Below are 18,078 nucleotides of genomic sequence, written 5' to 3'. Positions count from 1 at the left end.
TCTTCCAGCCATCTCTCTTCCCTCCTTTTCAGAAGTTCAAAAAGGACCAAATAAAGGCATTGCCAAGTTCAGGAGACTCCATGTTAAAACTATAAATATCCAAAAAGATTAATACATTTAATCCATTGAAACTGTAAGTACTCTGACAAGAAATTATCAGATTAGCTTTGCACACTGAAGCTGTATGAGAATGAAACAGCCACATTTCAATATTTGGGAGATAGGAGAAACAGGGAAATTTTTATTTTGGTGTTTGAGAGGACAGAGAGAAAAGCCCATGCCTGGAACACTGGGTTTGGAGTTGTAGGATGAGATCCTTTAGCAGAACAGAGACAACATAAAAATGCTACAGACTTGTAAAAGATAAAACAAGAACAGAAAAACAGATAAGTTGGTCATTGGTTTTAGAAAGCAAACTCTTCCCACTCCATAATTTTTCCTGGAATTCTGTAATAGAAAAATGTCAAAAAGAATAATAGATGTCCTAGGCTCATAGCCAAGATATAATGTTACTTGGGTGAAGTAGCATAAGGAAAACATAAATCAGTGTATCTATAATAATAAAATAAGTCAAAAATAAGTTTGTAAAGAATTAAAATATTTAAAAAATAATAATAGTTAACATTTTGAATGTTTACTATTTGCCAGTCACTGTTCTGAATTTTTTACATAATATGTGTAATCTCATTTAATAGTAATACAAATAATAAAACAAAAAATGAAGTAGATGCTATTATTTTTTTTCAAATAAGGGAACTGAGGAACAAAAGTTAATTAACTTTTCCAAGGCCACATAGCTACTAAGTGATGGACCAAACTGTCGACATTGATTTCTGAACTTCTGGGATCACATTATGCTCTTCTTAAAAATTTTCAGTTCACCCCAATCTCAATTCTAAACCCCACCCCACCTACACTGCCTGCACAGCCTCCACTGCTAACAGATTTAAGTCTGAATTTCTTGGTCTAGCATTGAAGAACTTCTAGTTTGTCCACAACCTTTCTTCCATGTGCCACTGTCCTCCATATGTCCCTCCAGAGCCAACGCCCTTCTCTACCCCTCCCCATTGCCCTGGGAAAATGTATAGACTACATCAAAGGACTCCTTGTGCAATCTAGCTTCCAGTTGGAAGAGCCATGGCAGAAGATTAAAGGGAGACAGGAGAGTGAGTTCTTGGTATTTATTCCCTTGGTTCTTTCCTCTCAAAACATTCAGCTCTTTAGGACTCCTGTTCCTTTCAGACTTGGTTAACTGCTCCCTATCCTTGTCCCTCTGGGTCTGGGATGGTACAGGTCTCCTGTACTCACTTATGGTTCCTTACACCCCACTTGTACCTTTGTAATAAGTCCATTTGTATATAAATCTCAGTTATCCTAATTTGACTATGCCATCTGTTTTCTGTTTGACCCCGACTGATAGGTGCAATGTCCACCCTTCTATAATTTTGTGTGAACCTTCCACTCTAGCCAGGCTGGGTTCCTTATTATTTGTCAAACTTATCATGTCTTGTTCTGCAGATTCTCTTGAGAATGCCTTCCTTTATTTTTGGACTTTCCTATCCCATCTCATTCCACCATTCATACAGATGTGGTTTCTCTGATTTTAGATATTCTAGGAGTTTTCAGGAAGGAAAGAATATGAACTGGCTATAGATTATTCATCAGAAGAGTCCTATAGCTATAACTTGTTGAAGAAATTTTGCATTAAACAAAGAGAGTTTTATTAGTTCAGGATATTTCACAGCTATCCTAATATGCCAATTGTATTATAAATCTCTAAGACACATAGTTTACCATGCTCAGATTTACTTGACTTTTTTTCCCCTTGGAGCATTTATAGGGACTATTATTCCACAGGACACACTTTGAGAAATGAAGTTTATCTCTCTTTGTATTTTAGTGCAAGAACATCAATCTGAGGCTGAGATTGAAAAGCATAAAGCCTTAAACAAACTTCAGCCTGGCTATAATTTCATATGAACAAAGAAAGTTTGCTCACAGCAAAAAAAAAAAAAAAAGGATATATAAGTATATGGTTCATTGGTTCATTTAAATGAGAACTGTTAAGAGAGTACTCGTATGGCAGGGAATAGTATGTATATGAGAGTTATTTGAGAAGTGTGATTCCACTGAATAGCTTTGTAATAATTATATTACCCAATACTCATTCTCAGCTTTATACTGAGCAGCTTCTACCAAGCACCTTCTACCAAGACTAAAAACCAGTACCCAATTCTCTCTGTCAGCTTGAGTCAAATCAAGATGTTGGCAGTGAATACCTGTATCTCTTCTGTAACTATCAGATTTTGTTTTTCTGGGATTCTGTGTACATTATATAGGCTAGGTATATACAGTAAATATTTTCAAGTAATAAATGTATGAAAACGTCTGTGGGCGTTGCTGCTGATAGTGGACCAAAAGTTTCATCTCCACTTCATTCTGTACTGCAAAAATAGGACCTTATTTAAGGTAACCTGTTTTTTTGTTTGCTTTTAGGTAGACTCTTAGTAACAAATTTAAGAATTATCTGGCACTCTTTGGCATTACCCAGAGTCAATCTTTGTAAGTATCTTCGTTAGATAACAGCAAAGGGGAAAAAAAACTTTAAATTTACACAGTGACTTTTAAAACTAAAAAAGCTATACTATGAAATATGTGGAAAGCTTTAAATTGATAAAAACTTTAGAAATCGTAGACTAAACACTGACTGCATCATAATGCAAAAGAATGTTTTTCAGTCTGCCCATTTTGTCTCTTTGACATATATAAGATTAGTGCTTTTGCATCAAATAATTTTTGTTTTTTGCTTATCTTTGACAACTTGCTATAACCTGTTTCAAGTAATCCCAAAGAAGATTTAAATCCTAAAAGTACAATTTTCATTGTGTTAAATTTTGTTTCACTTATTTTTTAAAACTATTTTAGATTATCCATCTAGAACTTTCTTTTCTCTTGATGTAGTGGTGCTAACATTTTTAGTAAATAGTACTATATAGGTTTTAGAGAAGTAAACTTCCTTTGTCCCGTGTTATGAATATGTTTGTGCAAAGCAGAATTGACTTTCTATTTCTTTTAACTAAAGTTTGTAGTTATTTCATAAAAATGTTTAAAAGTTATATTTTTGTATTTAATTTTTAAAGCTGTTAAAAGTTCTATATAGAGATTTTTTTCCCTCAGTTTATTGTATCATGTTCTTTAAATTCTTTGCTTTTGAATTTTAGCTATCGGTTACAACTGCATATTGAATATTACAACAAGGACTGCTAACTCTGTAAGTCTAAAAATTCTTATTGAAAAATATACAGTGAAGAAACATTAGATTTTTGAGGTTGGTATTTTCACTGTAAATGAGAAATTGCTCTTAAAATCTGAACTTTTAAATAAATTTGTCCCTACAGAAATTACGAGGCCAAACTGAAGCTCTTTATATACTAACAAAATGTAACAGTACTCGTTTTGAATTTATATTTACAAATTTGGTTCCTGGAAGTCCTAGACTTTTTACTTCTGTGATTGCAGTACACAGGTATGGTAATATTTTGTGGATTATTGAATACTTTTAAGGTAATTCTATGATTTAAAGGTTTAGAGGATAAAGTTTAGAAGTGTGGTGCTATCTTCCTCCAAGCTCTATGCAAGTATCCTGAAGATATATAAAAGAACACATTGCATTATCATTTAATAAACACTGTGAAGGTATTTATAAAACAGATAAGACTGCTAAAGATTCATAAAAATTTCTACTGAAGATTCTGTTGAATTCGCTACCAAGGGAGATGGAAAATTCAATGTAAATAACCAAGTTGATAATTCAATTAATGACCAAAAAAAGATTATTTTTCTAATAGTAGAAGGCATGTTTGGTGTTTTCCCAAAAAATTTTGTTGCTGTTCTATGGTTGTTTTTTTGTTTGTTTGTTTGTTTGTTTGCTAAATTCTTTTTTTCACTACTTCAGCTTTTTTTTTTTAAACAGTCCTAAGTACTGTGAATTTTTTAAAAACTTGGCTAAAATGACAGCCAAAATAAATATATATGCCAGTTTATATATACCAACATGCACAGAGATATATGATATATATGCCATTGTTTTAACTTGCATTTCTTTTATTACTAGTGATGCTGAAACTTTTCATATTTTTTTGGTTATTTATAGTTTCCTATTGTAAATTTCTTAATTATGCCCCTATCAGCCATATACGTTGCAAATGTATTTCTTAGTTTCCTAGTTTGGTGACTTTTCATTTTGTTGATTTTTTAATCTACATACTGGTTTGGGTTTTTTGAGATATCATTCACATAACATAAAATGTACTATTTTAAAGTTTACAGCTTGGTAGTTTTAGTATATTCACAAGGTTTTGCACTGCTACCCAATTCCAAAATATTTCTATCACCTCAAAAAAAAAAACAAACCCATAGCAGTCACTCCCCATTCCCTCCTCCCTAATAGCTCCTGGCAACCACTGAATTACTTTTATGTCACTACATATTTGCTTATTCTGGACATTTCAAATAAATGGAATCATGTACTATAGTGGCCTTTTATGTCCAACGTCTTTCACTTATTTAATGTTTTCAAGGCCCATCTGTGCTGTGGCATGTATCAATACTTCATTCCTTCTTATAGCTGAATAATATTCCATTGTATAGACACATTTTGTTTATCCACTCATCAGTTAATAGACATTTGTGTCTCTTATGAATAATGTTGCTATGAACATTTGCATACAAGTTTTTGTGTGAAAACATATTTTTTAGTTCTGGGTGTATATCTAAACCTTAGCTCTTTATTTCACTTTACTTAGAGAAACAATATAAAATGGAGTTTGAAGGTAGCATGGAAGCTGCTTTTCTTTATTAGTATAAAAATGTTATAAGTTTACCACCCCAAAAAAATAATTCACAGCATAGTTTCCTTTTTTACCCTGGTTAAATATTGATGATTCCAGTACCAAAGAAAATTAAGATTATAAGCAAATGCTTGAATTCTGCTCTTTCACAGTTTATGTATTAGAAGGTTAATAAAAGTAAAAGTCAGAAATTTAACAAATATTATAATTTATATTAATGACTTCTAAAGTTATTCAAGCTAAGAAAACCTTTTAGTTTCATTAAATGGGTAAATTAGTCTGTATTTTTGTGGAGTAAAATTAGAATTAACTAATCAAAAATTAAGAATGTTCTGTATTATTAATAGAGAGATATTTTTGAGAACACACTTTTAGTGATTTTACACACACACACACACACACACACACACACACTCACACACAGATACACACACTGTCCTAGGTTCTATCCTGGGGTCCTTTTGGAATTGGTACGGACTCATTCTCATTTTCTGTGTAGAGGTATTTGTGAGTATGTTTTCAGGCTTCAGTGAGAAAAATAATTGGATTCTTGCTTATGTCAAAAGGATAATGGTTTCTTTGACTAAAACAGAAATGAAGGGAAGCATTTTGATAGGAAAAAAATGTCTTATATACAAGCATTGTTTTTCAGTTTGAGAGAAAAATCTGTGTCCTCTCATTTGTGCTGTGTGATACATATATTGCCTTAAAAATTAGACATCTAAAATATAGGTTACTGAGATAAAATATGTAAATACTACACTAAAATGACAAATCTACAAAAGACAGTAATCACCAAAACTTACTGAAAAAAAATTTTTAATTTACTGTAATAATTTTTTGAGTGATGTACGTTAAGTACAACTATATATTTTGGTAGATAAGTAACCTAAGAAAACTGCATTTTCAGTTTGAGTTAGCCTTTTGTTTGTTCTTTTTTATAGAGCATATGAAACATCTAAAATGTATCGTGATTTTAAATTGAGAAGTGCTCTAATTCAAAATAAGCAACTAAGATTATTACCACAAGAACATGTGTATGATAAAATCAATGGAGTATGGAATTTATCTAGCGACCAGGTATTGTGTAAAAGACTAATGAAACTTTTGGGGCAGTGCCTTGGTTGTCATTTTTCATTTATCATTGAGTTTATATATTCATTTACCTATTAAAATTAGCATTATATCTCTTGATAAATTAGAATTATAGTTCTTGATATAAAATACTGATGTTAATATTTTTATGTTTTTGTCCTTTTTAGCAACATTTGTTCTACATTGATTTAGAGCTGAAATGAACTTTAAAGATCATCAAGTTCAGTCTCTGTTCACTTACTATGAAAAACTCAGGCCTAAAGAATTAAGTGACCTCACACATCTAGTTCATCCCAGAGCCATGATCTTCCCCCATACTATTACACTACCCTCTGCATCTTGATAATTAATGCTAGTGGAGGAGATGCATGGTGTAAAGAGTCACGGAAGGCTTTTAATCTGGTCTTTATGGAATTAAACATATAAATCATCTGGCAACTCCTATGTCCATTACTGTAATTTTTCATTTGCTCTTGAAAATTATAACCAGTTGAAACATATAAGCAACTAATAGTTGGAATAAGTAACATCAGTTTCTAGGGTAAAAATCTCTTACTGAGAACTATTTCCAGCCTTTGTGTATATTATAATCTAGATTAGACTGATAACTACTGTGGTAAATATTTGAATGAGGAACTTCTTGCTAAACAGCGAATCATAAATTATAAATAAAGTTTACTCATTTGAAAAATTCTAGTTTTAAACTACGATCAAGGTTTTATAGGATATAGACACTCCCCATCTAAATAACTTCTTTTCATCATGCTAGTGGAGGAGATGCATGGTGTAAAGGAGTCAGCAAAGTTTATACTGTAAAGGACAAGATGGTTAATATTTCAGGCTTTGTGGGCCATATAGTTTCTGTCCCAGCGTCTCAGTCCTGCCACTGTAGTGTGAAACTGCCATAGATAATACATAAACAAGTCAGCATGGTTGTGTTTCAGTAAAACTTTATTATGAACACAAGTTTGAGTTTCATATAGTATTTGTGTCACATGAAATATTGTTCTTTTGACTTGTTTCTCAACCATTTAAAAAATGTAAAAATTATTCTTAGGGGTGGAGTTACTCTGTTCATTGTTAGATCTTTACCACCTAGCCCAACACCTGGCATTTGTAATTAATTAAGGTGTTCCAGGATTCTCAGATATATCATTTTATTGAAAAGGGGATGTTATTGTCAACCTAACTTATGTTTATTGAAAAATAATAAAACAAATAAAATATACCCTCCTATTATTTTAAAAAGTCTTTAGGACTTTTTGAAAGTTATTCTCTTTTTCTAAAATAAGAGGAAAACAATGACATAAAGAATTATTCCTTATAAAGTTAAGACAGTGTTGTTTAATGGCACTTGGGTTGGGAATAATGGGAGCTAAAAATTTTTGTATAACAATTTCTTGCAAGATGAGAGTGGAGGCGGGGAATATATATACTTATACATATACATACTAATTTAATTATAATTGGGACATCGGTGATCTTTTCTGATGTTCCCAACTTGATCATCCCAGAAGGATTTTTAGGTTTTAGGTTTGTGAGTTAATGATTTATGTGCAACTTCAGAGTATAGAATAAATTCCTCTGGGTGTATGTGGTGCGGAAGAGGAGGAGGTAGAGGTAGAGAATGATGGATAAATGGTAGAGGCAGATAATTTTGGTGCCATGCTTTTAAGTCTTAAAGATTTTTTTAAACCACCAAGCTATTGTACTGGGATTTTGAGAGATGTTGACTGGCCATGTAACTGGAGTTAGTGTGGAAGAGCCATAAAATATCTCTTGTGAACTGATGGGGGTTATCACATGTGTTTTCTCTCTCTCTCACCACAACTCCCTTGCCTTGACTTTTCCCAGGTTTTGAGTAATAGTCATAATAAGATCTAACACTTGTAGAATGCTTACTGTGTGTCAGACACTATGCTGTGGTATTTATTTATATGGGTTATTCAGATCTCCATTTTACATTTGACACAACTCACCAAGAAGAAATTTGCCACTGGGCCAACAACTGGTAAGTACTGATGGTGTGATAATTAGAGTCTAACTCCAGAGTCCAGGCACTCCGTAATCTAATTGTACTGCCATCTCATGAATGAGGAAGTCATTAGTACTACATAATACTCAATTCTGGTATGTTCTGCTGCTCTGATAATCAGCATTATTATAGTGTTTAGAAAATAAGTATTCAAACAAATGATCGTTGATGTATCTCTCATTACTCTCTTCTGTAGGGAAATTTAGGAACCTTTTTTATTACTAATGTGAGAATTGTGTGGCATGCAAATATGAATGACAGTTTTAACGTCAGCATACCATACCTGCAAATTGTAAGTACATGCATTTTTATGACCTTATTTTAATGTAGAATAATTTCTGTTCAGTTAATAGGACTTTGGGAATTCGATGAGTTCTTTCTCCCTTTTAAGTGGCAGCAGTTTAGCTGAGAGCATACTTTTAAAAATGTTGATAATGTACTATTTCACCACAGAAAAGACCCAATTATACTTAGGTTCAAGGGAAGTAGCACCATTATTAACTTGCTATTAAGAGAGAAATATACTGGATTCTAAAATTTTAAATAGTTTTCATACAGGTTAAGGTATGTCTTCTTTAGATTCCAATCAAAGGGCTTTAGCTACTAAAGTTTTCCATAACCTTTCCACAAGACAGGTATATGGTTGCTCCTTGGCATGGCTTTAGCACACTGATCCATACACTTTATTATGGCTCTCTTGCCACTTTCTGCTCAAACCTTTTTAAAGCCAGGAATGAAATCATTAATTCTGTGAATGAACTGTTTTAATTGTTTTCAGATACAGGATGTATTACAAACTAGATTCATGCTTCAGCTTTGGTGAAAAAAATCAAGATGCTTTTTAATAAAGATGGTGGTTTTAACTTATGTTAAAGCTATTAAAATCCAGAATAAGAACTAATGACATCTAAGACCAATTTGTTTTGAGGGTAGATAAAAGTGGTTCTTTTTAATCTGCTGCTGCTGCTATGATAAGTATGTGATTCAGTGAAACAAATAGTAAGCTCTAATAAACTGAAGAATTTCATTTTATATTAAAAAAACTATAAGACTAGTGTAAATCAGATGAAACATAATGAAAATCCTGTGAGGTCATCATATAATAATTGCCCTTATTATAGGATATAAGTAGTCTGAAGACTAGTTTCATTACATTAATATTTATGGAATAGATATCTGAGAAATATCATTTATTATTTTTTTATTATTATTATTTATGCCTACAGCACCTGGTCTTCCTAGGTGGTCTCCCATCCAAGTACTAACCAGGCCCAACCCTGCTTAGCTTCCGAAATCAGACACTGGGTTTGTTCAGGGTAGCATGGCAGTAGACCATGGACTCTGGCTCCACTGGGGTGTGAACCCAGGACCTTCTCTGTGTAAAGCAGATGTGCTAACTGCTACACTATGGAACCACATCTAGAAATATCATTTTTTAAGAGACTTCTTGGCCTATGAGAAGGATAATTATTTATAAAATATTTCCAAGCCTATCTTTTGTTAAATTGTTTGATTTCTGAGTTACATTAAAATATCTGATTTGCCAGATATTGAGGACCTACTCTGTAGCAGGTGCTAGAGATGCAGTTATGAAAATCATGAGCCAGTACTGCACAGTTCCTGCCATCAAGGAGTTTTCAGTCAGGTGGAGAAAAGCAAAACATTAAACAGAAAATCATAGAATCTGATAGGAAGAAAATTATTTCTGACCATCTAAAAAATATTAGAATTTATAATTATGGCTAGGAAGATGTGACAGAGTCTATATAGGTATCTGATAAATCAGTGTTTTATTCACTGCTGTTTTATATGTGTTTATTTACATGCGTTATAGCTTGCCTAACCTAACCTATTATGCTGCATAATTACTGAGTAGTAAACTAACTTGTGCTTTCTGTTCTTCAAATAGGCCTCTTTTTGTTATTTAAGAATACAGTTGCCAGATATGGCTTCTGGAATGAATTCAGCCCGGCCCAAACAACTTGCAATCTGATATCATCACAGTCTGTCACTATGGTAGTCATATTCTAACTCTAGCTCTATGCCTCAGCCATTGCCCTGACCCTACTCCTTATAGCTATATATCAATATATATCTTCTTGCCAGTTTCTATCTTACCAGCCTATGTCACCCACAGTCATCTGGTTAGACTACCAGTTGACAGCCAGGGTGTCAGAAGAGTTTGAAGTCATATAGTAATTGTCCCCATAGAAAGAATCCTGCTTATGTTTCTTTGTTGGACAGACATAATCATTACTATCATGATTACCATGTTTAATGACAGAGTCAATCACTGTACTTTTCATTTAGTCATCTGTGTACCTCTTCCCTTTTTCCCTCCCCCTCCCCCTGTCCCTATCTTTCCTTTTTCTCCTTTCTTCTCTTTCTCAACTTCCAATGCCCATTTGTCTGGAAGTGTTATATGTCATCACCTACCACAGATTACCCTTCTCTGTCTTTTGGTCTGCTGGTCTTAATATTAGATTCTCCATGGTTCTTTCTCCCACAAGCAAGTATATTCTATGTAATTTTCTACATATCATGCCTGCCATTGTGCTTCTCATCTTCCCTTCTTCTAGGCCACTGGTGTTACTGCTCATCTCCTGCTAGGCAAGCTTAATCCTCATGTCACACTTACCTTGATGTGTATTACATTTGACTTATCCCAGCTTTCCTTGATGCCCAGTGATGAATGCCCTTGACTTATTGTTTTTTAATAAATGGAATGGAGATTCTTTAAAGTTAGTTATCTCTGTAAAAACAGAAGGCACATGTGACTTTAAAAATTAACCCAGCCCTAGGAGCCATAGTAAGTGATTCTTCATAACTAAAAGATTGCTGGCCTTTGGTTTAAAATACTCAGAAAAGTTATAACTCCATAGAACTCAGAGTTTTGTACGTATTTCAGAGATGTCTTTGTATTTCCTTATAAGTTTGCTGCCCATTTGCAGTATGAAAATTTTCATTTACTTGATCTCTGGGAGTGTAATAAAGCAAAAGGGAGTACTCTGTTCTTTAGAGTATGAAAAATAGTTACTGTGTAAAAGTTGAAAAATTTGTCTTAAAAAGTCGCTACTATCAGATAATAAAAACAAGCATTTTTTTCTTTTTCATTTTACATCTAGCGTTCAATAAAGATTAGAGATTCAAAATTTGGTTTAGCTCTTGTCATAGAAAGCTCTCAGCAGGTAAGATACTTTATATTTTTATTGATCTTTAATAGATTTTTAAAACTATGTGACAGGCTATTTTTAGTTTTATTTATCTGGTAACCAGTTTATATCCAGGAAGAATATTAGCTATAACATGAAGTTATATGAAGAGTCTGAAGTCATATAGTAATTGTCTCCAGATAAAGAATCCTGCTTATGTTTCTTTGTTTGACAGACATAATCATTACTATCATGATTATCATGTTTAATGACAGTCAGTCACTGTACTTTTCCTGCATTATCTCAATCTTTACACAATCCTATGATACAGTTACTATTTTTTCCCCACTTTACAGTCAAGGAAACTGGAGCCTAGACAGTTTAGGAACCTTGTAAGTGTTCTCGCTACTAGTAAGTGGTGGGGCTAGGTTTTGATTTCAGGTCTAAATGATTCATTGGACTGTTTTCAGAAACAGAGATATATACAGAAACACACATGTACCCTATTTGAGATTTTATACTATCACACACAGATTATATTGTCTATTTAATTATTGCTATACTCCATTATGCCAGGTTTTTGAAGAAATACATTTAAATAAAACTTATTTATAAAATCACTTCTCTTCTAAATTCTAAGTTTAAACATGAATGTCTACTTACTCCTTTCCCCTGGCCTATAGATTAGTAGCTGCTATTTACTGAGTGCTTACTACATTCTAGGAACTATATGAAATGTCATATATACATTATTTTAATACAATAACTTGATAACCATTTAATGATTAGAAGATTGAGACTTTAAAAGATAATGAAAGTAAGTTTTCCAGCATCATACAGCTGATAAACTTTCTGTAAAACCAGAATTTGAACCCAAAAGCATATGCTGTCAACTGGAAGCATATGATCTCACCTATTACTTATGCTACTTAATTTTTTAACACTTTTTCCAACAAGTTGCCATGGTCAAGTTTATTTTCCAATTCAAGGAGATAGCCATAGGTAGGCCATTCCCTTATTTCTTTTAATATGTAGTCTATATTCCTTTACAGGGTCTAGCTCAAGAAAAATGTAGTTCCCCCCAAAAAAAGGAAAGAAAGAAAGAAAAGAAAAACTTAGTTCCCTTGGCCTTCATAATCTTGACATTTCAGCTTTGATGTTTACAGATGAAATGATGTGATATCTGGATATGTTTTAAAATAATCCTGAATGGGTGAAGGGAGGAGATTTTCATGGGAGGGTAAAGTTACAGATGGAACACAGTTGGCCATATTTTGTTACTTGTCTAAGCTGGATAATGGCTATGTGGACACTTATTGTACTCTTCTATTTTTGTATGTTTGAAATTTTTCATAATAAAAACTTTAAAATTTCAGCTTACATATTGTGCTCTGAAATCAGGACAATTAGAGCTATAATTTATCATATACTTAAATACCATTTCTCGAGCTTGTTTTTTGTATTTTCATTATTTTTTCTTGTAGAGTGGAGGATATGTTCTTGGCTTTAAAATAGATCCTGTGGAAAAACTGCAAGAATCAGTTAAGGAAATCAATTCACTTCACAAAGTCTATTCTGCGAGTCCTATATTTGGAGTAGATTATGAGATGGAAGAAAAGGTAATTTATTCACTGCGTGAAATATAGTATTTGCTGAATTGTTGTTATACAATCTAAAAAATTCAGATATAAATACATTGTATATAATTTTACACTGTCTTTAAAATGATGAATACACTGACTCTGCTCAGTGAGCATGGCCCCTGGGCTATTACTAATTTGTGCATACCACCTCTCTTCTCACTGGCTGCTTCATCATTTATTCCCGTCCTTCTAGGGAAGCAGCCTATCCAGAGAAGACTCCATATGCAAGACTCCTCTGATGTAGACATAATTAAATCTCTATGTCAGCTTTATTTTTATTCTACTTCAGCCTTCCATTAGCATGGGAAAACCTTAGAGGCCTCACAGATACCATTTTCTTTCCCGAAGGCCCAACAGCATAGCAACTCCAGGAATCTGCTCCACCAGTATGGCTTGTGTTTATTACTACCACCAGTGCCCAGCCATACCAGTTATGAAATATTTTGAATATCACCCTCACATGCCTGCACTTTGCCTTCCTCATGATTTCTGGTTTCTGCACCAATCTCTGCTCTCCAGGTACATCAGTTCTCTTTTGGCTTTACTCTGCAGCCTCTCCAGCTGGGACCCTTGTCATCTAGTCTATCACTATGTACTCACCAGCCACTGCATTAGAGGTGTCCTTGCTGTCTGCTATATCAGCTGTACCCTTGCCACAGGCTCTCTCTCTGGTGCCCTCATTGACTGCTGTCACAGGTTCTCTTGCTGTCTGTTCTCTTGGGCCCTTACTGTACACTCTGTTGCTGGTGTCCTTGTCATTCACTTTTTCATCAGTGTCCCTGCTGGTACTCAGCATGTTGAGCCATATCACACATCACATATTTTCTGTATCTCTCCTGCTCTTGGACTACAGCACGTGACCACAGAAAATCAGGAAGTAGAGCTGGGCAGCTAAGTACAAATTCACCCCCTCTGACTTCCACTAGGCCCTTGTTACCTGGTAATGCTCCTTGTACTTAAATTTTTTCCCTCCTTGTCAAATTCCATATATATCCTCTTTCCCTTCAGCTGAAACTTTTCCCTAGGTTGCTGATGTTGTATTAAACATAACATTCCTTGTATTTCATTTCCTTAACCATCCTTTTCTGTTCTCTTCCCAACCTATACTTCTTTCAGCGTTCTCCCTTTCATTCCTCAGTAATATCACCTACTCCTCCAGGTTCTTCAACTTATACTTCTGTAGATGACTTAGATGACTCCCAAATGTATCTTTCTTTCTAATCTTGACATATACTCTCAGCTTATCATGGTTCTAAATATTCTTGAATATTTCACATAGATGAGCATTCCAAAAAAAACATAAATTGAATTTCTCATTTAAATGTTTATTTTAGTAATTTAATTAGGATAATAATTTTCCAAGTCAGTGAGATACACTGGGACTTGGATGAGTGTCTTAAATTTGGCATACCTAAAACTACTGATTTATCTGTTTATTTACTACTTATTTTTTTTAGCATTGTCAAAGTTAGTTGTGCACAAAACCTTAGAGTTTTCCTTTTTTATTTTTTCCATTATCTTATCTTATACATTTAGTCAGTTTTACCCATCTCTTCTCTGTTCTTGTCCCTTCCTTTCCATACAAACTTGATTTCAATCCCAATTTCACCATTTACTTTTGATTCCAGTACAGTTTGAGTTTCAGTTTTCTCATAAAATGAAGATAGTCTCTCTTACAAAGTTATTGATATGTTCATAAAATGCCTGGCACATGGGAGACACTCAGTATCTTAGTTCTCCTACCCATTCTCTCTCTCACTTTCATTTCTCCTCTTTTCCCCTTCATTGGCCCCAGTACATAATAATAGCCAGCCATAATAGCTTGCCTTGTCACCTCATCTAAGTTCTTACTCCAAAGCCACCTCTTCAGAGAGGTCTTCCCTGGCTATCCATCCAAAATAGCAACAACCCCCATCACTTTTTGTCCCTTATTCTGCTTGGTTACTTGCTTTATTTTTGGTAACACTAATCAGTCTCCTCTACTATAAATAATCTCCATGAAGTCAGAGATTTTTGTCTATTCAACCACTGTATCTCCAGCAGTCTAAACTGGCACGTAATAGGTTTAGTGCCTCTTCATAGTTGTTGAATGACTGTGTTGAACACCTACTGTTTGCCATTCACTGCTCTAAGAACTTTGTATGCATCATCTCTAATCCTCTCAAAAATACTAAGAAGTATATCGTTATCGTTATCATCATCATCATCATCATCATCATCATCAGTCTCCCAGTTAAAGACATTGAGGCTTAGATAGGTTAAATTATTTATACACAATCACACAGCTCTGAGCATGGTTGAAACACTGAAGCTAACCTCAGATTGTAGAATCAGTTCACTCTTGTCAAGCAATATACTTCTACCCTCAACTGTCCCCCAGCATTTACCTGTAATAAAGTCTAAATTCTTTGGGCTGGTATTAAAGAATTTCGGTAGACTTCAATTTACCTTTCCCACATTTCAATAGACTTCAATTTACCTTTCCCACATTATCTGCCACAGTGTCTAGTTGTGCATGCTCTGCACTGCCAAACTAGAGAACATTGTTCACATAGACTTTAGTGTGAATGATGCTCTCTGGTATTTTTCAATACAATAGCCCTACTTAGCTCCTTCTGTCTCAAAGGCCGTTATATTCCGACCTTACTGAAATATTCTGACTTTACTGGATTATTCATCATTCTCCATCCTCATCCTGTGGTTTCTTACCTTTGCTGATGTTGATCCCCACTGCCAGCAATACCCTTTCCCCTAATCCTACCTATGAAAATCATCCTCATTCTAAAAGCCCTAGCTCATATGCTAACCTTTTCTTCATGAAAGTTTGTGGGATTCACAAGCTAGAAGTTGTGCTGTCTCCAAACTTTTATTATAATAGATAACTGCATTTGTTACAGCTATTTTGCATAGGTTGAACCATATATTGTTAATATTTGACCACTTTCAGGAAAGAAAACTGGCAATTTCATGTGATTCAACCTAATATTTAGTTATTTGTAATTGTGTTTTATCCTTCTTACTACCGTCACTAGACTATAAACCTTTTGTGGGTAAGGGCAGGGACTTTATACCCTTGGTAGTACTATTATAGTACCTAATACATCAAATAGTATGTATTAGTAAATATGAGTGTTATATTTTATTCTGCTTTACCTTTAGAATACTTCATACAAATATTAGTTCTTTTCACAAATCCTATTTAATGACTATTTTGAGGAAAATTTAAAATTTGCTATAATACAAAACTTAGTTTTTTAACTACGTGAAAGAAAATCAGATAAAATCCAATGAGAGTTTTTTCTTTAAGGATATCTCGAAGTATCATGTCAAATGTATGTAAATTTGTCATTTTAATTCTTTCGATGATAGTTACTTCAGATTTAAAAGCTTAGGTTTAACTGACTCATTTTATTACTCATTAGTTTTATTAGAATATGTTATGCAAGGATTTTTATAAGACTTGAGTAGTTTGTAATTGTGTTATTCTTTTACAAATATTTACAATTAGCACATTTTACTAAAATTGTTTGTTTAACAGTATTGTCTCTTTGATGCATTTTAACATCTACTGATTTTTCAGCCACAGCCCCTTGAAGCTCTGACAGTTGAACAAATTCAAGATGATGTAGAAATAGAGTCTGATGATCACACAGATGCTTTCGTGGTGAGCATCATAAAGAAGAGCTACTAAATTTCCTGATTTTTTTTTTATCTGAGTCATGTTTTATTAAATAATGGTTTAAGTGTGTAAAACACCATAGAACTTGATACTTTTGAGAATATCTTAAACATTAGTTGGAGAGTAATTTTTTTTTTAAGTTAGGCATTTTTTTGTGTATATGGAAATACTTTTAAATTACCAAACTGGGAAATAGTTTGAGAACACAATTATTCATAGGATTTCAGATATGTGAAAAGAAATATAGTTAATTAAGTTAATTTAAAATCTGTATTTCCTATAATTACTTTTCATAAGATGGACTTCCCTTCAATTTATAGGTATGTTAAAATGGATATCTATTTGAATAATAAACTTTCCTGTTTCCAAATTTGTATTATTTAATTAATAGCCAAAATAATAATAATACTTAATTTATGTTGTAATTTATAAATCTGACCAAAATGCCTACCTGGGAACATATATTTTTAAACAAAAATGTGAAATTAGTATAAAATATTTAATTATAAACTACTACTACTATCTTAAACTATATGCATTTGCTGACACATATCGAAGCACTGATTGTTTTGTTTTGGCAGCATCGTCTTCTAAATGAAAAGTACGGATGAAATTTTATACCTTTTGAGTCATTCTCTTTATCTCCTTTCAGGTTAACAATGCTAATTATACATTAATTACAAAGCACATTTTTTAGAGCTTAAAGCATAACTCTTGAAGACTTTAATAAACATAGATAGAAAAAGTGAATTCTGGTACCAGCATTATAAAGATAATTGAGAAGAGCCATTAGACACATAGCAGAATATTAAATATTTAGTCATAGAATTGTTCTGTAAATTATCTGTTCTTTAGCCCACCAACATATTATATCAAATATGTGAAATATAATTTTCTTTGTCTTATAGGCTTATTTTGCTGATGGCAATAAGGTAAGGATATTTTAGCTATAGTATATAAAAAGAAACTTTCTATTTTCCAACATTTAGTATTCACAAACTTATGTGAAACCTATTTTTTTGTTTTTTTTCTTCCTTGCCCACCTTCTCTATTCCCATCTCATCCTCTTATCTCCCAAAAAGCAACAAGACCGTGAACCAGTATTTTCAGAAGAACTGGGGCTTGCAATAGAGAAATTGAAGGATGGATTCACCCTGCAGGGACTGTGGGAAGTAATGAGTTGATCTTGAGTTGAGCTGGATTTCTATTTAAAGATATCTCAAGATTAAAGATCCTAGTCCCCTGCTAGAAGGCATGGAAAAATTTTCACATTTACAGAACAGCTTTTAAGAAAGGGTTTTTTAATGATTAAGGAGAAATTCATTTATCTAAGATTTTACTGCCAGTTTTCTAAAAATTATATTTAAAACTGTAACCAAAATGTATCTGGTTTGTAAATATGTTTATTTTGTACCTAATACTTGTAAATTTTTAGTCTATGGATATTAAATGACTGTATCATGTTGAGTTTAATAAAAAATTTATGCAGCACCATTTAATGTTTTGAAAGTATTATTTAAAAGAATAAGACTATTCTTATGAAGTAAACAAAATACAGCTTTTTAAATTATAAAAATCTGCTTTAACTATATTATCACATTAGCTCCAAATGTAGCCAAGGCTA

At 33.1% G+C, this 18,078-nt stretch overlaps 1 protein-coding gene and 1 pseudogene across 1 annotated transcript in view; one reads left to right on the top strand and one right to left on the bottom strand.

The window, feature by feature from the left end:
- Window positions 1-17,948, top strand: part of BBS5 (Bardet-Biedl syndrome 5) — a 22,291-nt gene extending 4,343 nt beyond the window's left edge. The window contains exons 3-12 of the mRNA XM_011358088.2: window positions 2,497-2,562; window positions 3,222-3,271; window positions 3,399-3,526; window positions 5,795-5,930; window positions 8,177-8,272; window positions 11,106-11,168; window positions 12,617-12,751; window positions 16,356-16,439; window positions 17,363-17,386; window positions 17,537-17,948. Of these exons, the coding sequence (XP_011356390.1) occupies window positions 2,497-2,562; window positions 3,222-3,271; window positions 3,399-3,526; window positions 5,795-5,930; window positions 8,177-8,272; window positions 11,106-11,168; window positions 12,617-12,751; window positions 16,356-16,439; window positions 17,363-17,386; window positions 17,537-17,638 (884 nt within the window). The 3' untranslated portion in view covers window positions 17,639-17,948. The remainder of the gene's footprint in view (window positions 1-2,496; window positions 2,563-3,221; window positions 3,272-3,398; window positions 3,527-5,794; window positions 5,931-8,176; window positions 8,273-11,105; window positions 11,169-12,616; window positions 12,752-16,355; window positions 16,440-17,362; window positions 17,387-17,536) is intronic.
- LOC111739600 lies at window positions 9,198-9,313 on the bottom strand (annotated as a pseudogene).
- Window positions 17,949-18,078: the final 130 nt, after the last annotated feature.

Source organism: Pteropus vampyrus, unplaced genomic scaffold, assembly GCF_000151845.1.
Source record: "Pteropus vampyrus isolate Shadow unplaced genomic scaffold, Pvam_2.0 Scaffold2, whole genome shotgun sequence".
Taxonomy (NCBI): Eukaryota; Metazoa; Chordata; class Mammalia; order Chiroptera; family Pteropodidae; genus Pteropus; species Pteropus vampyrus.
Note: the sequence above shows the minus strand (reverse complement) of the source record. Positions and strands in the feature narration are given on the sequence as shown.